Consider the following 24574-nt stretch of genomic DNA (forward strand, 5'->3'; position numbering starts at 1 on the left):
TTTGTAGCTTATTTAAGGCTGATCCATATCAAACACAAGACACAATTCCAGTGTATACTTAATCTAACTGTATGTTTAGTGCCAACTAGTTTAAAACAAATGCAGTTGGGTTTTAGATGTATCTGTACATAGTTCCATTTAGTTAGCACTAAACTCGTTCGTGTTAAGCAGCCACAACTTCTCAGTAAACTGTGTTGTTACTAATTTTTATGAAAGCTAAAACATGTTATACAAGTAATATCCTGTCTAGTATTACAACTCGTTTCATTGTGCTCTCACTGGTTCCACATCTCCAGAAATAAAACTCTCTCACTTCTCCTATCGTTATTTCTTAATGCTATCATAGGAACTAAAAAAGTAAGTACTCCTGGTCAATAACTTGTCACATCTGCTTTCATTTTTCCCAAGAAAATCACTGGATTGCATGTATTGGTGCTGGGAGTTTGTTCATATCAGTTATAAACTGGTCACTGTCAATTTAAGTTTTCTGTCTTCTAATAGAAATGACCATTCTTATAGGAGTTTAGTATTCACCGTACAACAGTTCATTTTGGTTTCATTTCTTTGGAGAACAAAATCTCTCATCTGGTTTTACATGGGAACACATAAATCCTGCAATAGGTAATAGTGTTCTATGTACATTATGTATTTAATGAGGGCACTTGCCTCCATATTCATACCATAATGCTTGCTACTTGATTGGTTTATCAGAGGCTATTTGATGAGTTGCAAGAAACTGTTACTAATATGTTAAAATGGATTAAGTAATATTCTATTTTATCTGCTGTGCGTTTGTTGCCTTACGTCAGTACTGCAGGTTACAGTACTGCAGGTTAAACACGTATTAGCAGGATATTAAGAGCTAAGTTGAGATTCTTTACTTCCTCCAAGGGTCTGTGTTATCCTGTCTTCTCTAGCATAGTTGAGAAGTGTAGCCAGAAGATTACCTTTCGATGCAGAACTGCTACAGATTGACCCAATACAGTCAGATGTTACTTAGGCTTTATCTGCTCACTTCCAGCTTATATTTTGTTCTTGTATCATTTAAGAGACTCCAAATCCAGTGAGCAATCCATCGTCCCTTTCCCATCTTCACTTACTGTTCAGTAACTAAAATTCAGGTTATTTCTTCCTGTTTGGAGGACCTTACTACTTTTCTTAGGATACACTGGAAGAAAGCTCCTGTGGAAAACAGTTCCTCAGTGCAAACTGTCAAACAACCCATTCCCTTTAAAAGATTTCTTGTACAAATTGAACCTCTCTAGTGCTGCACTCTGTGGTCCAGCAATATCAGTGGTTCGGCATGATTTTAGTTATCTACTGTCCACTTATGAGTGTGGCCAAGTTTCTGGTGGTTCCATAAAGTTTGTTTATAAAAGTGTGTTTACAGCCACCAGTCCTGGCTCTGTGTTCAGCTCTAATTTACTCCTAAATGTCTTCTAGGAGGCCAGTAAGTAGTGGAATTGTTGGTAATGCAGCTAGACAATATTGACCTCCTGTGGTTCAGCAAATTCTCAGGTTTGCACCGTGTCAGGTCCTGAGGTGCCGGACTAGAGAGGTTCAACCTCTAATACGTATTACTATTCAACATTTGTCATGTGGGGTAGAGCCTGCTTCTTTTTCCCATTAAGAGTACAAAGGTGTAACATGTAACATATTGTACAAGTCAGAAATCTAATGCTAAAATAAGTTTGGTCTACTACGCTTTTTCAATGAAAGCAGGTGACAGATTCTCTTTGTCATAGAATACTTTGTGCACCTGATAAACATTTTAGTCATTTTTATGCAACTTGCACATATTCTGCTGTTGACCTATGACGTGATGTCATTGTTGCCTTCTCGGTCACAATGCCAAGGAAGCTGTGACAACATGGCTTATCCCAATGGCCAGATCAGCGTTGCTGCTTGATCCCCCACACTGCATCCAACTTACTGGCGTGCTTTGACTTTGAAAGTAATAGGATTAATTCTCTGTGTTTTTCAAGTGGGTGGTTCACGGTAGTAAGTAGTATTTTATTAATATGTATAGGGTAAAGCAACTAGTTAAGCTAATATTTTAAATACATCTGCCTGACTTTCAGGGTTTCCAGTTTTCATATGTTAAGAGATTTTTTTTAGATTGTTTCAGTTGGACAAGAGTTGTTCAGTATCTTCTATAGCTGTGACAAGTATACATTTTTTGTGGTTTCAATACTGTATGTAGGCTATAGGTACTTTTTAATATCTAATGTCAAAATTCCCCAAATAGTAACAAATTTCACTTTAAAATGGCAAAGGCAAAATGTTTGAAAATACTTCCCCTCTTTGTCTGCCAAGTCCTGAGTTAGTAATTCTGATTTTTTTCTAACTATCATCACCATCTGCACCTAATCGAAGGTTGAGAAATGTTCAGTTTTAGATTATTCTGATTTGAACATCAATTGCAGAGTGAAATTGAAACTTGAAACTGAGATGGCAGGTAAGCAAAGAGGGGATCTGACTTTTCAGCTACTTAATTTTAAATTGGATGTGTGCATAATTCAACACACTTATTAATTTACTGTCTTGAAACTTGGTAGCTAACCATTACGTGGATTTCTGAGCACTGGTGTAAATCCTGCAGTTAGGAAAGCTGTCTCCAATGTCGTGTCTGATAATTTTGGTATCCTGTAAGTTAAATTTAACTTCATAGTGGATTATAAACAGTATTTAACGCACAAATCTTACACCAAACACATGCAACATTTATTCCACTTCTTTGTATGGGATATTTCACTTTATTTAAATGTGAAACAATAGCATTTAATAAAGTTTAGCATAAAATTGTAGGTTGATCTTTCTAAAGTTGCTGTGTTGAAAATAAGTTTTGTCACATATATATGAACCGAGACCATCCTTTTAAACTCTTGTCCTGTGCATTTGTCAGTAATTTATTTTTAACTGAAATGCAATGAGTGTCAAAGTTTGTTGCTTCAAAATACATTAGATTACTCATGGTTTCCAAGAAAGTCAGGAGCCCATTATTAACATATAGCCTTATTTCAGCCTAATAATGGGTGCACATTCTATGAAGGGAAACTCCATCAATTAAAGGAAATAAAGCTCATTTTCACGAACATATCTTATGAAAAAATACACAAACACTCCTGTCTCAGTTAACTTTGTGCACTTCTGGCAATATTTCTTTGCTCCCATTGTTGTTTTCATAGCAATCCATACAGCATGTTCAGTATTAACAGTGGCCACAGAAAAAATCTTCATAGATAGGGAATCTTTTTTTTTTTTTTTTTTTTTTTTTTAAACAAGTCTCCCAAAATATGGACACATTGTTGATGTTTAACAGATGTTGATTTGGAAAATACCTTTTACTGCTAAATGAAATTTTGAAAAGAATTCAAATTTGGTCTACACTACTGACAACTGTGCCTTACAGTGTAAAATGTGAACAACATATGATGCTCATGGCTTTAGTTTTTTGAGGACTTCATATAGTTAAGACCAGACCAAACATGAATGTGGAAGCAGATAACTTAATTTAAAAGGTTCTTTATGAGAAATGGATCAATTTTGGAATTGGATAACTTAATTACTTCTCACTGAAATGTGTAAACAATGAAATGGAAATTAAATTAAATGTCCAAAGAACCATTTCTTAATTATTATGACTGGGTGTTGTGATCTTTTGATATCATCTTTGCAGTGTTTAAGAAATGGCTAAAATCTATTGCATGCCACTGGCTTGATAAGTTATGTTGCAACTACATTATTGTGCTTGTCTTTTAATGCTGCCACTCTTTGGAAGATGAGGACAAGGAAGCTCCCATACGCACTAGAAAAGATCTGGTTGGACAAGCACAGGTATGACGAAGCGGAGAGGCTCTACTATGAAAGAGAAGCCATGCTGGCAGCCTCAGCCCCTGAAAACTGCCAAGAGGTGGAGGCAGTAAACAGTGTTTGCTATGATGAGCCCCCGGAGGGTGAATTGAAAGACATGAAAGGAATTAGAAATGGGAAGAAACAAAAGAAGAGGAAGCGCTCTCCAAAAACCAGGAGTTTGGTTTGCAAGGTGGACTTCGTCCTGACGGGTTTGTTAGCTGACCGTGTGTGGTTTGACAAACCTTTCTTCGATCGCGCTGAAAATGTGTTCAGGAAGAAACTTGCAGATGACCTGACCCAGAAGGCCCCTGAGACTGACCTGGCGGCTGAGCAGCCAGCATTTGTGTCTAGGTCAGAAGAAACTATCCCAGCTGTTCATGAGCCAAGAAGGAATCTAGCAGCCATGCACTGCACCCATGCTAGTCTGATTGCTTGTCACCATGTCATCCAGGGCATCTGGGTCAACAAATTCAGCTTTGATGATGCAGAGAAGGAGTTTGTTGAAAGGTCTCAATCTTTTGTTCCTCCATGCTTCCTAGATCTTCCATCTGTACGATGGAACAGTGACTATGGTGACGTTGGTCAGAGAACTCCAGATGAAGGCTATATGACTGCTCTAGCAACGCCTGCTACACCATGTCCATCAACAGATGTTGTGATCCATTCTGGTGCCTCTTTTCTTACCAGTTTGCCAAGTCCTGCCCACCAAACGGTTAATGGCAAGCCTCAGATACTGAGCTTGCAGGCACTGATCTCGGAGGTGTGGCTGGAGAAACCTATTTATGATGATGCTGAGAGATGCTTCTATGAGAACATGACTGATGGGCATCCTCCAGGGAAAGTGAGGCCGCAAGAGCGCAGCCGTCCAGAAGCCTCGAGGAGCAGCCGAAAGGAGAAGAAAGGCCGCATTCCCGGAAAACGAATGAATGCCCGACATGTGGAGTTCACCACTGACCCGCCTCTTCCTAAAGACGCTGAGTGCCTTCCACCTACCTGGTATTTCCTGCACAAGGACAGTGAACCTTTGTGGCTTAGTAAACCCACATATGACCGCGCCGAATCGCGATATTATGCATCTGAGGCCCTGGAAATGTTGAGCAGACAAGATAATGCAAGGGTTCCGGAATTCATGCTAGCAAAACCAACTCAACCTGCCTCTCGTGCTGCAAGCGTGCCCGCATCAGAAACTAAGTAGGAAAAGCTTATTCTGGGGTAACACTCAAGCTCTGAAAATTGATGGTTCAGGATTGAGCTGAAAGAATTTTGCATATGTAGAAGGCAAGCTCCCAGTGGGTCTGCAGTGCCAAATACAGCCATGGTGCTCCAGTCATTGAGCCAAGGGTCCTGTTTTAACCTGTCAGGCTTCACTTTACCAGCACGGTTATTGAAGGGGGTAATCCTTTTTAAAGTAGCTCACCCTTATGAGTGGTGATAATTAATCCTCAAACACCCCTGTGAGGCTGGTATTTAGCTGGAGCCAGAGAAGTTAATTTGCTCAAGATCAGAAAGAACTGAAGTCAGAGGAGGGGTTAGAACTCGTGACTTTTAAATTCTGATCTCCAATTCGTGCTCAGAGCCTTTAATCCCAAAGTGCTTTTCTGGTAGAAAGGTGAAGGGGGTAACCATAGTGGTGGAGGGTGGGGGCAGGTGACTCAGCCCTTCATCATTATGAGTTTTATAAACTCGATATGAGGCAGATCTAGCAGTAACTTTTTGGGGGCTCAGACCATTAGAATAGATAGCGTGTTTGTGGTGCCTGGGTATAAAGATCCATTGAACTCCACAAAAGAAGGGTTTTGCTCCAGTGACTTTGACCAAGATTGCCACAGAACTTGCTGTGTGTAGCTTGTCAGCTGGCCTCCACCCAAGAAATGGATGTTTTTTTGTGGCACTGTATATATTCAGTTTGTGGAGAAGTGTTGAGATCCTTCAGGATGAAAGGTGCCATTTGACTCCCAAAATAGGCCCAACTTTGGCAGGAGACAGCAGGTGCTTCCTATGCATAGCTGAGGGAAAAGCTAGTTTAGTTAATTTGATAAGTTATTTTGTCTGAAGGTGAGTGTTTAATCTGGGCAAGTTAGAAGGTGAGCTAGATAATAATTAACAAATATTGAACTGGGAAGGGAGATGAATTTTTAAAATGCAGAAATATCCAAAGTTATTGGCTCTGATTAGTCTGATTGGAACAGTAATTGTTTTTTAAAGGCTGGAACGATTTGAAAACTTCCTGTTTTAGGTGAGTGCAGAACAGCGTTTTTTGTTACACGATCCACTGAACATGAAACAGTGTATTTTGAATTTACATAATTGCATTCTATTTGCGGAACCCAAGTTTTTCTACCTGTGGGGAAGTGATCAATCCAGCAGGGGTCAATGCAATCCAGCAGGGGTCGATTTATCATGTCTAGTACAGATGCTATAAATTGGTCACCATTTGCTCTCCTGTTGACTCAGTACTATCCCAGAACAAGAAGCACAAAGGGAGTTGACAGAACATTTCCTGTCAACTCACCCCTGTGAAGACACTTCAGTAAAAAGATTGAAGTACAGGCAGTCCCCGGGTTACGTACAAGATAGGGACTGTAGGTTTGTTCTTAAGTTGAATCTGTATGTAAGTCGGAACTGGCGTCAGCCGCTGCTGAAACTTATCAGTTTCAACCGTGGCTGAATCTGGACGCCAGTTCTGACTTACATACGGATTCAACTTAAGAAACCCAGGCGTCCCCAAGTCAGCTGCTGCTGAAACTGATCAGCGGCTGATTCCAGGAAGCCTGGGGCAGAGCAACTCTGCCTCGGGCTTCCTGTAGTCAGCCGCTGGTCAGTTTCAGCAGCGGCTGACTTGGGGACACCTGGGGCAGAGCAGCTGGGGTGCTGCTGGGTTGCTCCAGTAGCGCGGCTCCTCGGCGCTACTGGAGCAACCCAGCAGCACACCAGCTGCTCTGCCCCAGGTGTCCCCAAGTCAGCCGCTGCTGAAACTGACCAGCAGGGGCTGAATCAGGACGCCTGGGGCAGAGCAGCTGGGGTGCTGCCGGGTTGGTCCAGAGCGGCGCTGCGGGACCAACCCGGCAGCCCCCGGCTGCTCTACCCCAGGGGTAGGCAAGAAAAGCCTGGTCTGCTGGAGGGGGGGGCACTAGCTGCACTCCCCCCTCCCCCCCCAGCAGACCAGGGAGACGGGGGTGGCGGGACTGCCCAAGTCCTCCACGGCTTTGCTCCGTCTCCCTGGTCTGCTGACCTGGGAGAAGGGGGGCAAAGCCGCGGAGCACGCCCGCAGGGGGACAGCTCAAGCGCGCCCGGGCTGTCTCGCTGCGGGCGTGCTCCAAGGCTTTGCTCCCCGTCTCCCTGCAGACCAGGGAGACGGGGAGCAGCTTTCTTTGCCCCGGAGGACGGGGGCGGCGGACCACGACGCATCTGGGCGTCCCGCTGCTCCCGTCCTCCGGGGCGAGAAAAGCCCCGTTCATAACTGCAGATCCGACGTAAGTCGGATCCACGTAACTCGGGGACTGCCTGTATGTCAACTTCAGCTATGCTGTTTACATAGCTGAAGTAGATTGGTCTCCCCTGTAATGTAGACCTACCCTCAGAGGCCACATTACTGTCTGAACTATAGCTCTTCATTTGGCTCATCCAAAGGCAAGTATATAAGTGTTGCCTTGTAGCCTGGCTCTGAGAGTTAGATTAATCTCAAACTGCATAGGTTTATCATGCAGATTTATAGGTATTCCTTTCTCCTCCCTTTTGAGGAAATGCTTGTGATCCCTTGAGTTTTGAATAGTATTCTGTGCATCCAGCTGGACTAAGGAGAATGAACCAAACACTCTCCCCATGAAAGGAAAATTGTGACCATACAAAATGTTCAGTGTGTGATTGATCTGGCCTGTGACATAGGATTGTGGTAAACTGGCCCCAAGGAGCTTTGTGTTTGTGAATGGCATTTCTGCCAGTCCCTTTCAGGAATGGTGTGAATGTTGGGAAAGGGTGACAGAATTTGGATATATCAGTCTGTCTTGACCCCTCTCCAGTATTCTGAATAGTCTTGGTTCAGAGATGTTTTACAGCTTCATAGTACAAAGCACTACTTAGTCAACCAATGTTGAAATGAGGATTTGTAGGGCTTGTAAAAGTCTAGGCTGATTCATGAAATTGTGATCCCTTGCGGCATTTGAGTGACACAAACTTCTCATAAAAGTTCTTTAATGCCCTTTATTTTAGCTGAGCTCCTTAGCTGCTATGTCCCTGCTTACACTTCTCACAACAGGGTCTTGTAATTGCTGTTTCTTCATTGAGATGCTACTTTCTAGACTCTTCTTGCCCCCTTGAACTTACCTCTCATCCCTTGCTCCTGTATTGTGCAAGGCACCACATTAGATTCTTGCAATAGCCCCATCCCTCAGGACACCATGAAGTTAAATAGCTTTTGGAAGTTGTTCATCTTCATGCCCTTGTCTGCTTAATCCTTTTACCTCTAAATTTGTCACCACATATGAATTAGTCGGTTGACCTACTTTCACAGCCGTTTAGAACCGCTGTGCATTTTAGAACATCCCCAGTATGCCCCATGTGGGGCAGAATTTCATGATTTCTGACTAACAGAATGCAGAATTGGAAAGCTCTCCCCAACAGTGTAATAGTTTAATTTCTAAATGACTACAGGATCATCTGAAAATACATCCCCTGCAGGTTTGTCTTCAAGCCCTCCATATGTAATCTTCTGAAATCCTTTCTCCTTCCTGACTTGAAAGGAGACACTTTTTCAAGGCCTCTGTCATGCTATGTACTATTGTGGGGTTAGCTAGGAGAACTGGGTAAACTAGTTCTATAGCACTCTCAGGGTACGTCTAAACTACATGGTTCCGTCGACGGTTGTTTTGGCAAAAGCAAATGAAGCCGCGATTTAAATGATCACAGCTTCATTTAAACTTACATGGCTGCCGCGCTGAGCTGACAAACGGCTGATCAGCCGTTTGTCGGCTCAGCGAGGCAGCCATGTAAATTTAAATGAAGCCGCGATCATTTAAATTGCGGCTTCATTTGCCTTTGCCTATAACCCTAATCTACATGGCTCCATCGATGGAGCCATGTAGTCTAGACACAGCCTCAGTGATGCACTTCCCGTCTGGGGGTCCGTACTGCGCAATTATTGGAGTGGCACAGTTCTCATTTAAGTGTTACTGGGGAAATCTATTGGAGATAGTGTGCGGTAGAACTGTGTGCATGACTCCCTCCCCATCATGTGTTAGTCTTTAAAGTGATACATAGTTTTTCCTTTTGTTTTAACAAGATCAAACTAACACGGCTACCTCTCTATTACTATTCATCACTGGTTGAATACTGCTTCCTAACATAGTTGTAATGTCTAAAACACTGTGTCCACTATGTTGTGTTACAAGCTCTTCTAAGGAACTTAGATGAGTTTCTAAGGCTGGCTGATCATTTTTTTTTTTTTAAAAAAAACCTCTGAATATGAGCCCAAAGAGCTGTGATTCTCTGTTTTTAATTGACTTGTGTGATTTTTAAGTGTCATTTTTTGTCTATATATCTTGGTGCAGCTAGCCTTGCCTCAAAGGAAAGGTGCAGTGTCAGACCTGTACCCTCCCCCCACCCTACTTGGTGCTGTGTTGCTAAATACAGGGAGATTAGGCAGCCAGGGGTGGATGATTAGAATGCCCTGCTTTCTTAATAGGATCCTATTTACTTAGAGCTTTTCACTAGAGAGGAAGGCAGACACAGGGCAGAAAGCTACAATGCAGCCCTATTGGAGGGATGGGGGGAAGTGCGGTTTCTGACTGTTGAACAAAATACAGTCAACCACCCTTAAACATTCTGAGGTGCTCATATTGTCTCTTCCTGTTTGCAGAAAAATGGCAGCTGATTTCCTTGTGCATGAGAAGATCTGGTTTGATAAATTCAAGTATGACGATGCTGAGAGACGATACTATGAACAGATGAACGGACCATTTGCCAGTCCTTCCTGCCAACAGGTAATGCATGTTCTCAAGTAGTGAGGAGGTAGTTTTTGCAGCGTGCTAGAGTCTAAGTTGCTCCTAGTACCAATAGCAGATGAAGGAATGATCCTTCTCCACCTGTATATATTTGTTAAAGTCTGGTAGTAATTCTCCTAGTCTGGAGACCGATTTGTAAAAAATGCTCTCTTGCACGTCCAGATCCTATCACCAAATTCCCACTTGTTTGGTTTTTGCCCCCCTACTGTGTTCCATAGGCTACAGTTGGAGAAGTACAGTGTTCAAAATATAGGTTGTTTCTCACGTTGTGTACAGAACTGTTTGAATAGGGGTGAAATAGACATTTTGGAAAGCTGGGTTATCATTTACAGCAATTGGTCTTAATCCTTCAGGCTACTTGTGCCCCACCTGCAGTGGGACCACAATCAGGGTCTGTAACTTATCAGTGGGCAATTTCATATCCCATTTGCAAGAGCTGAGAACAAAAGTTGGGGCAATCTGGGAGGATGGGAAGTCAGATTATGGACTGACTAACATGAGCAACTCTTACGATGTCTAGTGGTTTCCTGTTTTGCCAGGGATCCATGTTCAGAGGTGTCCAAATGGCTTTTTAGCCAGGCACATCCTGGAGATCTAGTGCATGATGGGAGTCTAGTGGTGCTAACTCTCCAGAGAGATTGTGATCCACATGCCTTTTCTGGCTTCCCCGGTGATGTTAACAGTAGGCCGCAGGGAATGCTGTGTGCAAGCAAAGGGTGGTGACTATGCTGGGGAAAGAGCAGGGCGAGCTTGGCAAGCAAACTCCAGTTCTGCTATAAAGTAGTCAGGTGTCTCTCACTTACGTTCCCGAGGTATCTGTACCCCCACCACTAGAGTAAGATTGTGGGCAGCAGTGGTGTTCCCTTCCTAAAATGTTACGGATGGTTAACTGCATGTTTACTTAATTGCATAGAAAGCTCCTTGAAATCATAAATGGCTTTTTTGCAAGTGGCAGGGCTGAGCTTTTAAACAAAGGTCAGTGCTTTAGTAGCATCTAGACATGTTCTGCAGAATTACTGCTGCCATTGCAGTCGCTTACAGCTTTCTACAACATGTATTTGAAGGGCAGACGTTCCCGTAGGTGGCCTACAAAAATTGGAGCTTGTAAGTAAAATATGAATGCAGATTATAAAGCATGACTGTGCTCTGTGTAGTAGAAAGGAGGATAGTTAGACTATCACGTGACATGAGGAACTTTCAGAGAGGAAATTTTTCCTGCCAAAAGTAGCCTGAAAGCCACCTGACTGATGCTATTAGAGCTGTTTATTGCAACACTCCCTTCCTAGTAAGGTTTAATGGTCTTCATTAATTTTTTCTAGTTTGCATCTGATTTGGAAGTACCATGCTAGTGGGGGATTGTGTGGGGCTGTTTGGTGCCCGGTGTGAAAAGGTTTTTGATGCTCAGTTCAGTTTCCAGCAGACAAGAGTCCAGGTCACAGAAAGCTCAGCTATAATTAGTAGAGCCTGCGTGGTTACAAAATGTGCGTCCATATCTGCAAAAATGAGCCACGGATATCCGTGTGGACACCAGTGGATGCAGATACATGTGAGATGAAGCAGATATGCACAAATTTGCAGGGTTCTGGATACAAAATTTGTATCTGCATCCAAAACTGCTAAAATGAACTGCAGATTTGCAGGTCTCTAATAATCGGCGCCCTTGTTGGTAACCTCCTAGAGCCAAGGAGTACTTGGACTCTGGTAACTGAACTCTTACCTTAGGCCAGGGATGGGGAACCTTTTTTGGCTCGGGGGCCACTGACCCACAGAAAAATCAGTTCGGGCCGCACACAAAAAACACTCTTTATGTGGAGCCCAGCTGAGAAGGAGAAAGACCCTCCCCACATTCCCTTTGCATGCCAGAGCCTAGGGCAGCCCAGCCTAGTAGATTTTTTTTTTTTGTGCTCCTGCACCATGGTGGAGGAGCTGGAGTGCCAGTAGATTTCCCAGTGCAGAGGGGGGCTGTGAGCCTCGGGGGCGGATCAAGGCCGGAGGTTCTCCACCCCTGCCTTAGAAGGTGACCTCTCCAGTTTGGAAAATCCAGGGCTACTAGAGTCTGGACCACACTTACTCTTTCAATAGAAGATTTCAGTCTGCAGGACTTGGCCTCTTTTCTCCAGCATGAAATTTACACATAATCTTTTAAGGAAATTAGCTGCCTAACCAGAGCTATAAGGGTGCATTTATGAAAACCTGATAACCTGCCAGAGTGGTGGCTAGGCCAGCCTGTCTGGGTAATGCAATGGGGAGAAGCAAAACGCTGAGGTCTCAAAACTCTGCAACTAAATGCTGTTCTGGAGGCACAGCATGATGTGACCAATACTAATTTGCAGCCATTGCACTCTATGCCTCTTGGTTTTCAGCTGATGCTTCTTGGAAAGCTGCTGCCAGTGCTCACTTAACCATTTCAAATATCCCATCTTCCCCCTCTTAGCAGCCCACAGTAATTTCTCATGTTTCATTTTACAAAACATCTTGGTTCTTTCTGCGCTGTTTGCAGGAGAACGGAGCCAGCACGATCCTACGCGACATTGCCAGAGCCAGGGAGAATATCCAGAAATCGCTGGCCGGAGTGAGTACCCATGATCTCACCAGCTGGCTACCTGCAGTCCATTTTTAGCTATGGCATATCTCGCAGATCTCCTCCACTATGACTGATTCCATAGATTGTGCAGCTTCTTATTTTCAGTTAGAGGAGACTGACAAGGTGTGGAGTGCTGTGTACCCCCTCACCCTGAACACCCTATATGACCAGAAATGCACGCTGTGTAACTGCTTACCATAGCACAATGGCTTCAAAATTAAAGCCTAATAGCAGTGAGTCTAAAATTCCCAGTGGTGTCTTCAAGAGTATGCATTTCTTCCTTTTTCTCCTTGTGCAGTGTGCAATGCTTGGGTTGGTTCTAGTGATCCTTAATGAGCATGTAACCAAATCACAGTTAAAATACTCCTGCTGAGCAGCAGAGGGGCAGCATGTATGTGTCAGCTGGGGCATGTCTGTATACTGGGGTACACTGAACTACCACCTTCTCTTTCCTGTTGGCTTTCAGTTAGGGTATGTGCAAAGAAATGGCATCTTCCATCTCGGTTTCCACGATACTCAGTTTGGTTACTCTGAACGCTACGACAATACTTTGATAATATCATCCCCTGCTGGAGCTTTTTTTTGCTGCTGATACATAATCAGTTTGTCACAAAGCTGTCTGTTCTAATCGTGGTGATTGTTCAGAATGGAATTGAGCTCACGCATTCAGAGATGTTGTGCTAACTCCTTGGTGTGAGGTGGGAGTAAGCATAGTGACCAAATTCTAATCCAAGGTACGCCTCCTGTTTTCTCATCTGTAAAATGAAGGTAAGAGTATCGGCTACTCACAGGAAAGTGGTTGAGGCCAAATCAGTATTTGTGAAAACACTGAGATCCTCAGATGGAAGATGCTAAACAAATGCAAACATAGAACTATTAGGTGTCCTGGCCTATCAGTCCTCCTGAGGAAGGAACCTTGGAATGCAAAATATGCCTATTACAAGATGAGCAAAGACCCACATACCTTGAGTGGACCAAGAGGAATGGATGGAATTGCTTTTCCCTGGGTGCTGTCATTAACACTACATAAACAGCAGGTCCAAGTTCAGCTGTATGGTTCTGTGCTGAAGTAACAAATCATTTTTGGGAGTAAAGCTGCTCAGAATTGGGATCTTAACCTGCTTGGGATTTTCGGTATAAATCTTTAAATCTGAGGGTGCCTCTACACAGCAGGGCTTAAACTACGCAATTGACGCAGCAGTTATTTAGAAATTGGGAGCATCTGCACAGCACCTATTTCGAAATAGGGCGCTCTTCCTCCGACTTCCCTTACTCCTCGTACAGTGAGGGTTACAGGAGTCGGACTAACAATTCCTCCAGCTTGACAGTATTTTGAAATACCCCTAGTTATTTTGAAATAATGTTACTGTGTAGATGTACCCTAAGATGAAAGACCCGAATAGGGTCTCAACATCCTGGAGAGTTCAGCCAGCTATCAGACAAGATTTGAAAGCTTTTCAGATAAGAACAGAAAGTGGAATAGACTTTGATGCACCTTCCTAGTGGAGATCAGCCCCAACTTGAGTGCAAGTTCTTTCTTCTTTCTCCCCCATAACTCCACCTGGTGGTAAGAAGGGCATGGAGAAAGAGCCCTCCTCGTTCATTATCTCTTATTGATCTTGCCATATCTTAGCTTCGTTAGCTTGTAGGGGTAGATGCTGCAATTTTAATTTTTCTTGTAAAGCACCATGTGTATCTGTTGTGCAACATCATAAATAACTCAGCAGCACCTCTGCTGGTACACAGCTAGGCAGTATGAGCAGACAGAAGTCTGAAATGTCACATTGCCTAGCTTTCTATCTCAAAAGCATCATTGTGAATTATGGACAGTAACAGCATAAGCATCAAAATCAGTCCTATAGAATAGCAGATTGGTCAACGTGGATTTTGTTCTCATACCTCACAAAACTACTAAATTTGTAGAATGACTTTGAAGGCCTGTTGGGTTTTGTGCATAGTAGCCAGGATTTTGTTGGGGTGTGTGTGTCAATTTTTCAGCCTGATAGCCTAAACATAGAGCTAATTGTTCTCTGGCTCTCAGTAGAGATGGGTAGATGGAAGAACTCTCTTCTAGCTCTTTCCTCGTTGCATTTTATGGATCTCTTGCAAACAATAATACTGCAGTTTGACAGTCACAGTCTAGAAATGTGAGTAAATATGGTACAGTGGAAGGAATCTGAGGTAGTGGCTTACATCTCCAAAAATATTTTTTAAAGATGCCAGAAACATTTATTTGCACATACCTTTCATTCTGCTTTGCATGGACATGTCTGCTTTTATAATCACTCATTTCAGCCCATCTGCTTGATGCTAATATTTTCTGATGTACCTTTTAATATGTACACATAGAACAGTGTTGCAGCTGGAACGCATTGAATCATCAATACTAAGTGTGTAATCAAAGGCTTCCTGATCTTTTTTTGTGATGTGACCATAAAATATATTGGAAGTCCAGAGACTAGTGGAACTTGAGTACACTTGCCTTGAAAATGTGAGAGTGGTCCCAGAGCACACGTGAATACAGAGATAGCTAGTGTCTTCATATACTGCTATTTGCAACCCTATTTCCCCAAAACAATGGAATGGCCTTTATTATTTGTATTACAGTGGTGTTTAGAAGCCTGAGTGAGATCCAGGCCACTGTGGGCTAACCACTGTGTGATGCAATCTCAGCCCTGAACAACTTTATTCTAGTCAAGACTAAGGTGGTGGTGGTTTCTCAGTTTTACAGATAGGAAACTGAAGCACAGAGGTGAAGTGACTTATCCAAGGACACACCAGAAGTTTGACAGAAAGAAATTGAACCCAGAATCTCTGTTCGGGCTGTAACCACAATTGTTTGTGGCTAAGCCACTGAACCAGGACTTAAATTCTGGGTTTTATTCCCTACTCCCCTACAGACTTCGGTAAGACACTTAAACTCTCTGTGTACATTCCCTGTCTGTAAAATGGGGTTTTTTGAGGTGGGATGAGGATGTATTTAGAAATAGTGTTGAGTGGTCTAGGCATAATTAGATATCCTTCTTCCACACCCACCAAAATCATTGTGGTGATTAACAGCCGTGTAATTTGGGTCAACTCCCTACATTAGTGCAATTTGAAATTTCTTCACTCTTGGTTGGGCTAGACTCATAAAAATATCTACAGTTCTGGATTTTAATGTTTTCTTCTCCCCTAGTTGGTGTTCCTTTATCTGCTTTGAAGTATCTTTAGAGACCGAATTTTAGACACTTGCCAATCCTGTTCTATAACTCATTCCCCTATCATCAATTTTAATGAATTATTGGGTATCTCACTACACGCCTTTTGCCATCAGATATTATTCTAACTGCAGTCTGAGTCTCCCCATCTCATTTCCCTTGATCACAACTTTTCACTCTGATTGTACTCAAGTTAGTGTAGCTATAACTATTCATAATTAGGCAGTTTTGTGTTACACTGAAGACATGGTAGATTCCTATATTATGTATGTACTTCTCAGAGTAAAACTGCGTGGGTCGTTTTGTTCTGAGACCCACAGAACTGCTTTGGAGAGGAAGGTAGAATTGTCTGTGGACACAGACATAGACACGCATTGTATCCCCTGCATTTCTATTCCGCAGCTGTTTGAGGCTAGATAGTATGCTGCACTGCTCCTGCATTTTGTAACAGAGATGTCTTATTCAGTGTAGTGCTAAGTTTACCATTTTAAACTCTTATTTACAACAGTATATTCTACTATAAATATCTATAATCTGGAAAGGGCCAGATGGTTGTTGCCTATGATAAAGCTACAGGGCTAACTTCTATGTGCCTCATTCATAACTAAGAAAAACTGCCATGGATTTTTTTTATATGCCTACTTGAGGCTTCTCTAGGCAGGCTGAGATTTCTGCCTTATGGAGTTTTACCAGGCAGACAGCTGTGCTGCTCGGAGTGCTCTTAATTCAATGCACTATTAAAGCCTAGCATTTAACACCTTTGAAATCAGGACCTGAAAGTCAGGGTTCCAATCCAGAAGATTTGCAAACTTGTCAGTGTTACAGATAACGTGCTCAGTGCGACCAAGTCAGTGATCGGCAAGGGGGGGACGGGGACTCATGCTTAGTTTTTGAATGTCCTAGCTTTTGACATCTTTTAATCAAAAGTAAGCGGGGGTGGGGGGAGGCACTGAACCTGGGATGTCCCTGACTTCAGGGCCTGTCCATCAGTCTTTCTCTTCCTGATTGTTATAACCCTGAGGGCTGACCCCTTGACAGAACCATAGGCTGGCAGAGGGGCTTTCCCAAGCCTTCCTCCTGCACTCCAGGGCCCATTTCGGCAGACACGTACGTCGAGGGGCACGTTTCCACTTTTGACGTTTTAAAAACTTTGCAAGTGTAGAGCAGGAAGTAAAAATTTGCTCGGTTGCACAGCACTGTTTAACCACCTAGCTAGAGGCTCAGACTGCAGGTGTAACTTTTGTTAGCCCACAGTTCTTTTTGTGGCTTAAATGTTTAAATCTGCAACTTTAATGTTGCCTCTGTGCAGGTTTTAATTTTCTTGTTCATGAGGCAAAACAAGCTTTGAGGAAACTTACTCCAGTGCCATAAAGTTGCCCATTGTGTGACGGTCAAATGTAGCTGTGCTAGAAATCTAGGGAGCACAATCTGATGTGGTGCAGTACAAAATGTTTGCAACAGGTTTTTAGGCTAGGACATGAGTTGCTTCATCCTTTACAATATCTGAAGACTGGGTCTGTTTTCAAGATTCACCACATTCATTTTGTTAAAATTGGGTAAGTTTCAGTCATTGGGCTTGATTTTTTTTTTTTCCAATTGTGAAAGGTCTTCCATGTTCTTTTAGAAATAGGTTACAGTATCTTTATTAACAGAGCCATCAAGTTTATTCTTACAAGGTCTTACTGAACAGTTGTATGATTGTTCTGCAGCTAAGATAGTTTGCATGTTAAATAATCATCCTTGCCTAATTTTTCTTTCCTTGTGTGTGTGATATGGATGGCAGGGAAGGAAATGGCTTTAAATAACGTAGGGAAGAAACGGTTGCCCTTATTTGTTCATTTTATTACACTAGCTGTATTTTGGTTTTGGACCTGACAATGTAAAGAGAGCAGAAAGAGTTCAAACTGCTGATGGCTTCTATGAGTTTTAATCTTGCAGACCTCCTACCTCACTGAGCAGGGGTACGGCTAGCCTTATAAGAGGGGTCTGTACTAGGAAATAGCCTGGTACTCGCTCTGGTTGTCCCGATGTTGGCTAGCAGTGAAATCGTTTTCAGTGCCAGTTTGCAAGGGTGGGGGAAGCCACTGCTGGCTTTTGTCACGTGAGCTATTTGCTTAGTGTAGACGTTGCTGCTTTGTTTGTGGGAGAGGGGCGACTGTGGTTTACCAGAGCTTGCTAGGAAATAAGAACTCTGGAGTTAATATTGACTGCCACTAGTTCAGTCTGACTTCAGGAAAGTCAGTTAATTTATCTGTGTGGCATTCAGGAGGCATGATGGCAGTACGTATAACGATCTCAGCTAGCTCTCCCAGGTACAGTCCCACTTGGGATCCAAGGTTTGTATTCAGGGCACTAGCTCATGCTGCTGTGGTTTCGCTGCTGTTCTTAGTGAGCAAATTTGCATGTGCTTGCTGTGGTGTTCTACTCTCTGTGCCTTTGTTTCCCCTCTGTAAAATGGAGGCACTTTAGAGTGCTCAGGGTTAATTAGTTGCTATTTTCAAAGCACTGTAAAAAAAAAATAAAAAAATCAAGTGCTACATAATGTAATATTTAGCACTTACATAGTGCACTGTCTTTCCCTATTTTGCGGATGGAGACATCAGCCCAAGATCACTCTGCAAGTCAAGTCAGGGCTGCTGATAGAATCCAGATCTCTTGATTCTTGGTTCTGTCACCAAGCGACCGTACCCCTCTGGAAAGTAATAGGATGTTTAACCAGAATTTGGCAGCATTAATACCTGGCATGTAAACTGCATTTTATCTCAGCAGTTCAAGCCAAGACTGAGTAGGAAGCTTTAATATAATGCTGTTCCCCCACCCTTCATCCACTTGGGTCTTTCTGTTTGGCAGGGCAGTGTTTTCGGATGTGAAGCTGTCAAGATCTGGCTGGCTTCTGTAGTGAATCTGGTTTTCTTGCATGCTGACGTGAACCTGCACTTGAATGCCCTGCCCCGGCATGAGTGAAGTGCTTTCATCCCCCTCTCATGTTATTGGTCCTGAAACCCACCCAAACCTTTCACCCTTTCCAGCGCAAGACCGATCTGAATAGCCCCCAAGAAGCCCCACCAGCCCAACCCAAGAAAAAGTCAGGTCGCCCAACTGTAAGTCCTGTTGGGGATGGGGAACAACTAACCCAGCGGGTGTCTGTCTTTTGGGAATGAACTGGAGGAAGAAACAGCCCCTGTTGGAACAAAAACTTCCGGCTAAGGTGTGTGGGCCTCAGGTGGTCTGAGTCCTTGCAGAGCATTTTCCACTCAGTGCTCTGCTGGACCTTCAGGAATCCGTTCATAGGCAGACAATCAGGGTTTCTACTTGGATAGGCCTTAAGAACTCAATAGGAAACCTTCCCTCTTCAAGCTAGAGACCCTGGGTTGCAGAGCTGCACCGTTATTTCAGGGCCCATGCCCATCGCTAGGGGTTAAGAACAGCCACACTGGGTCAGACCAAAGGTCCATCTAGCCCAGTGTCCTGTCTTCCAGTAGCGGCCTGTACTGGGTGCCCCAGAAGGAACGAACAGACCAGAGAATCAAGTGATCCATCCACTATCACCCATTCCCAGCTTTTGGTAAACAGAGGCTGGAGACACCAGCCCTACCCATCCTGGCTAACAGCCTTTGATGGACCCAACCTCCATGAATGGATCTATTTTTCTTTTCCTTTCTTTTTTTAAACCCTATTCTAGTCTTGACCTTCGCAACATCCTCAAGCGAGGACTTCCACAGGCTGACTGTGCATTGTGTGAAGAAATACTGCCTTTCGTTGGCTTTAAACCTTCTGCCTATTCATTTCATTTGGTGACCCCTATTATTTGTGTCATGGGTAGGAGTAAATAACTTTTACTTTCTCTGCACCAGTCATGATTTTATAGATCTCTGTCCTGTCCTCCCTTAGTCATCTCTTTTCCAAGCTGAAAAGTTCCAGGCTTGTTACTTTTGCCTTACATGGCAGCTGTTCCAGACCCCTAATAATTTTTGTTGCCTTTTTCTGAACCTTTTCCTATATATATAATATATATATATATATTTTAAATGAAGCAACCACACCTGCACACAGCACTCAAGGTGTGGGCATACCATGGATTTCTGTAGAAGCAATATGATATTGTCTCTCTTAGCTATCCCTTTTTAATGGTTCCCAGCATTTGTTAGCTTTTTAAACTGCTATTGCACACGGAGGGGGTGTTTTCAGGGAACTATCCACACTGACTCAAAGATCTTTCTTGACAGCTAATTTAGACCTCATCATGTTTGCATGTGCAGCTGGGTTAGGGTTTCCCGAGGTGCATTACCTTGCATTTCTCAGCACTGAATTTCATCCGCCACTTGGTTTCCTGGCCACTCAATGTTGTGAGATCCCTTAGTAGCTCTTTTCAGTCTGCTTTGGACTTAACTGTCTCAAGTAATGTTGTGTCATGGACAAACTGTTGGTCCCTTTTCCCAAAACATGATGGATGTTGAACAGCACTGGTCCCAGTCAGGGGCGTAAGAGGTTAAACACGTAAATGCTTACAGGTTGGAGCAGCCAGCTGTGTGGGGGTTGCAGGCAGGGCCACACCAGCATCAGACTGGTGGGACCCTAGTCACGTGGGGGTGTCTAGCAGGGCCCTGGCCCGTCCCACTCTGCTGGAGGGGGAGGGCTGGCGGGACCCTGACCTACAGTTAACCAGTTAAACTTCATAATTTTAGTTATTTAATTGGTTAACTATTTAAATGGTTATGTACATTTCTAATCTCAGTATACATCCTTGGTGGGCAACACTGGTCTTGACATGCTGCAAACTGACCTCTTACTCCTACCGTTTGTTTCGTGTCTTTTAACCGAGTAGTGAGTCATGAATAGATCGTCTCTTTACCCCACGATTTGCTTAATAGTCTTTGGTGAATCACCTTGTCTGAGACTTTATAAATGTCCAACTACATGTATCCACTGGATCATCCTTGACCACATATTTGTTAACCCTTCAAAGAATTCTAGTAGATTGAGGCATGATTTTCCCTTCACGAAAGCCACGTTGACTTCCCCCACAAATCCCATTTTTGCTTGCTCTGTTGGGTGGGCTTCTTCACACAGCGTGTAGTCAACCTGTGAAACTCATTGCCAGAGGAGGCTGTGAAGGCTAGGACTATAATAGAGTTTAAAGAGAAGCTAGATAATTTCATGGAGGTTAGGTCCATAAAAGGCTATTAGCCAGGGGATAAAATGGTGTCTTGGCCTCTGTTTGTCAGAGGCTGGAGAGGGATGGCAGGAGACAAATCGCTTGATCACTGTCTTCAGTCCACCCTCTCTGGGGCACCTGGTGCTGGCCGCTGTTGGCAGACTGGATACTGGGCTAGATGGACCTTTGGTCTGACCCAGTACGGCCGTTCTTATTTTCTTATGGCTTTGGGGTTTTGGAGGGGCTTTTGCTGATTTTTCTGGTCTATTCCTACCTTTGTCACTGATTTACTGAATGACCTCTGCAAAAGTCACTTCAGTCATCCGTACCTCAGTTTCCTCATCTATACCTTGAGGCTCTTACACTAACACTCCTGCGAGGGAGGTAAAGTCACATTTGCAAAGGTTTTGATGTGCACTAAAGAAGCTTGGAGAGGTTCTAGAGATGCAAATATTAAGGTAGCCTACAGTTTGGCGCTGAAGAGAAATGGTGGTGGTCAGCGCCTGCCAGCTCTGTCAGAAATTTGTTCAGGGGCACAGTCTAATTTTTGTGCTTAAAGTTGTCTTTAAAGTGCTTGTGGTCAGCGGTGCTTTCTCCTAGCTAGCCTGTAAAATCTCTTCCTCGTTTTCCCAGTGTTGTGTCTGTCTTAGTCTGGAGCTGTGCCAACAAGCTCGTTTTTCATCTTGGTTTCTCTTATTGCAGAGCGCGCAAACGACCTCTTCTGCTGGGCCTGCTGGTGACCAAAGCGAACTGGTCACCAGAATCGCTAACCTGGAGGTGGAGAACCAAAACCTCCACAGTGGTAAGTGAGAAATCTCATGCAAGCAAACACATGGGACTCAGGCAGCCAGTGGCAGGCACATCTTACTGAACGCTCCGTGCAATGTGGTGAAGCCTTGTGAATTGTGTGTATTTTGGTGGTGGTTTCGTTAGCATTGGGATAAGGAATTTTCTCAAGTTAGTAGTTTGGGGTGAGGAATCTTTTTTGGTTCAGGAGCCGCTGACCCGCAGAAAAACCATAGAATCCTAGAACTGGAAGGGACCTCGAGAGAGCAAGTTCAGTCCCGTGTCCTCACAGCAGGACCAAGCACCATCTGCCCAGCAGGTGGGGGCCACACACAAGTGAGAAGCAAAAAAGCCAAACCCTCACTGATGTGACCCCCGACTAAGGAGGAGAAAGACACTCCCCACGTTCCCCTTGCAGGCCAGAGTCTAGGGAGCCCTGGCTAGTAGATTTTGTGTGCTCCAAGCCCTGCGGTGAGGCTGGAGCTCCAGCGCAGACTCCCCAATGCTGGGGGGAGCCGTAAGCCTCAGGGGCTGCATCCGGCCCCCACCTCTGGGAGGAATTGAGTTTGTTTGCTTGCCTGCAGTGAGAGCAAACTCATCCTGACCTGACCCCAGGATTCTTGGGGGAGCCAATAAGATGAGAAAGTTCTTTCTCCTTTTGCTAGTCGTTGCAGATCTTCAGTTGGCCATCTCCAAGCTGGAAACACGCCTGAGCATGCTAGAAAAATCCTCCGGCTCTCACCATCCCACGGCAACGCCACCCACACAGGTAATTGAGCTCTCAAGGTGCCAGGTCCGTTGAGAGCACTTCATGCCACCCACCAAGGAGAAGGGTGCCGCGTGGAGAGATTAAGGCCTCCTCAGCAGAGCCTTCTAGAGCTGCTCTTTCTTGCTCGTCCCAAGCCCAGGGTAGATGCAGAGCATGGACTCTCCTGCTTTACGCCCTCTGAGGATGGTGGGGCCACATTCTTGGTGGGGTAAATCTGCAGCAGTCCTCTAAATTCTGCGACCCCAAGCCCAGTTGTTTACGCTTGTGTATAAATGGGAGCACACAAAGAAAACACAACTTCTTGGTACATATTAGATATATAGCAAGGAGACCCCTGTGCAGGTGGCCAGACTTGAGAACCTATTGCTTCTACTAATTCTCGTGAGCTTCTTTGCCTCCAGTAGGAAAAAGTAATTTCTCTGGGAGCAGAGTATTCTGCACGTGTTGCATCTTTCCCCACCGTGGAGGATGCATTAAGGACCTTTAATCAAAGGATTTCTTGCGTAGATGTCCCTTAAGCATCTTCTAGTAGGGCAGTGAGATTAACTTACATAATGTGGATCATTCTCTCTCCCTCCCTTCCTCATGTAATGAATTGTTTGTGCACTGGAGTGATTTGTTCTGGGGGTTATTTTCAAGTGCATATGCTGCTGTGTGTGCACAAGAGGGCAGCTTGCAGGCACGTGTCTGGCTCTTAGCCCAGTTCCAGCAGATCTAAACGTCTATCGAGTGCTTGAAGAGAAGGACCAAGTGTCTGGCGGCATGACCGTGCCTTTGGACAGTGACCGTCTTGCTTTATCATGTCAGGACTAATTGCAGTGGGGGGGGAGGGGGGTGGAGTTTGCTGCTTTGTTTTACACTTAGATTAATTTTCTCCCTTTTTGGCCCATTGCTTCCGTAAAGCACGTCACCCCAATGAAGAAGATGGAATCACCTGCTTCTCCCCCAAAGAAAGTACAACTCCCGCCTGCTCCACCTGCGAGGAAAGCAGGGCCGTCGGAGGCTGACGATGAGGATGAGGATGATGACATCGACCTCTTTGGCAGTGATGACGACGAGGAAGACCAGGAGGCTGCCAAAGTTCGGGAAGAGCGACTCCGCCAGTATGCAGAGAAGAAGTCCAAAAAACCTGGCCTCATTGCCAAGTCTTCCATCCTGCTGGATGTCAAGCCTGTAAGCAGCTTACGCTATTCCTTACACCACCGATGCTGTGGCTTTGAAGTGGGGTTCCTAAGCTGACATGGCAGAATGTGGGTTACATCTCCCTGGCTGACTGCAAATTACAGAGACGATCCGCATACGATTGTTTGGGTCAACATTGAGCACTGCATGGAGGGATCGGAGTTGTCCTGTTCCATAGTAAAGAGGGCAGTTGCAGATGGTGGCACTTGGACCAATCCTGGTTTGGAATACCTTCCTTCTCGTAGGGCAAGGGTGGGCAAAAGGGCCTCCGTGGGCCGGATCCAGCCCATCAAGTAGATTGATCCGGCCCTCGGAGGCCCTGCCACTCCTCTGCTCCCAGGCCAATTAGGGTTTGGGGGTGAGGAGAGCACACAGTTTCCTCCGCCCTTGCCCTTGCTCCTGCCCTGCAAGGAGTGTGCGGCGTTTAGGAGTGTCACGTGCTCCTGATAGGGCGGGATGAGACTTTGCGTGTTCCCCCGCCTCTGAGCCCTGATTGGCTTGGGGGCAGAAGGGGGAGCATGCAAAGTCTCCTTCCCCCACCCCCAGATCAATTATGGTCTGTAGGTGGGGAAGCAGGGAAGTATACTGGCCCCACCCCTTCTGCGGTGTATTGAGTCAGCACCTAGGGGTTTGTGTGGCCTGGAACCTCTTTCAAAATTTCTGAAGTGGCCCCCAGCAAAAAATTATCTCCTCCCTTCCCCAGTATTAGGGCTTGTTTCCAAAGTTCAATAGTGTGAGACGTTGGGGTGTAAATCTACAGCTCCCCAGCCTACTGTGCTCTATCTGGGCAGGTAGGCCTTGCTGCTGCGTACTAAAAGTTCCATAGTGCGCTGCAACGTAATCTTGTTTCAAACTTCCTGGTGGCAAGCTCGAGTATTTGTACAATCACACCCTGGCTTGCCCCACATGTTTCTGTGAGGACAAGCCCTCAAAAAAAGAACTTGCACCTGTTAGAGTGTAAATAGCTGAACTATGGAAACTGTTTCCATAGTATGGAATCAGGAAAGCACAGTCTCTCCTAATATCACAATAGAACAGCCCAAC

The 24574-nt window shown here is 44.4% G+C and overlaps 1 protein-coding gene across 7 annotated transcripts in view; it reads left to right on the plus strand.

Moving 5' to 3' along the window:
* EEF1D (eukaryotic translation elongation factor 1 delta) overlaps positions 1–24574 on the plus strand; it is a 31246-nt gene that overhangs the window by 4240 nt on the left and 2432 nt on the right. For 2 of the 7 annotated variants that reach the window (XM_075919978.1, XM_075919977.1), the window contains 4 exons: positions 9710–9833; positions 21496–21595; positions 22245–22348; positions 23252–23521. In XM_075919978.1, coding sequence (XP_075776093.1) covers positions 9714–9833; positions 21496–21595; positions 22245–22348; positions 23252–23521 — 594 coding nt within the window. In that variant the 5' untranslated portion in view covers positions 9710–9713. Of the gene's footprint in view, positions 1–3781; positions 5047–9709; positions 9834–12354; positions 12427–18667; positions 18740–21495; positions 21596–22244; positions 22349–23251; positions 23522–24574 lie in introns of those variants that run through there. The other 5 variants (XM_075919972.1, XM_075919976.1, XM_075919973.1 and 2 more) reach the window with 5 other exon arrangements.

The sequence above is a fragment of the Pelodiscus sinensis genome, chromosome 2, assembly GCF_049634645.1.
Source record: "Pelodiscus sinensis isolate JC-2024 chromosome 2, ASM4963464v1, whole genome shotgun sequence".
Taxonomy (NCBI): Eukaryota; Metazoa; Chordata; order Testudines; family Trionychidae; genus Pelodiscus; species Pelodiscus sinensis.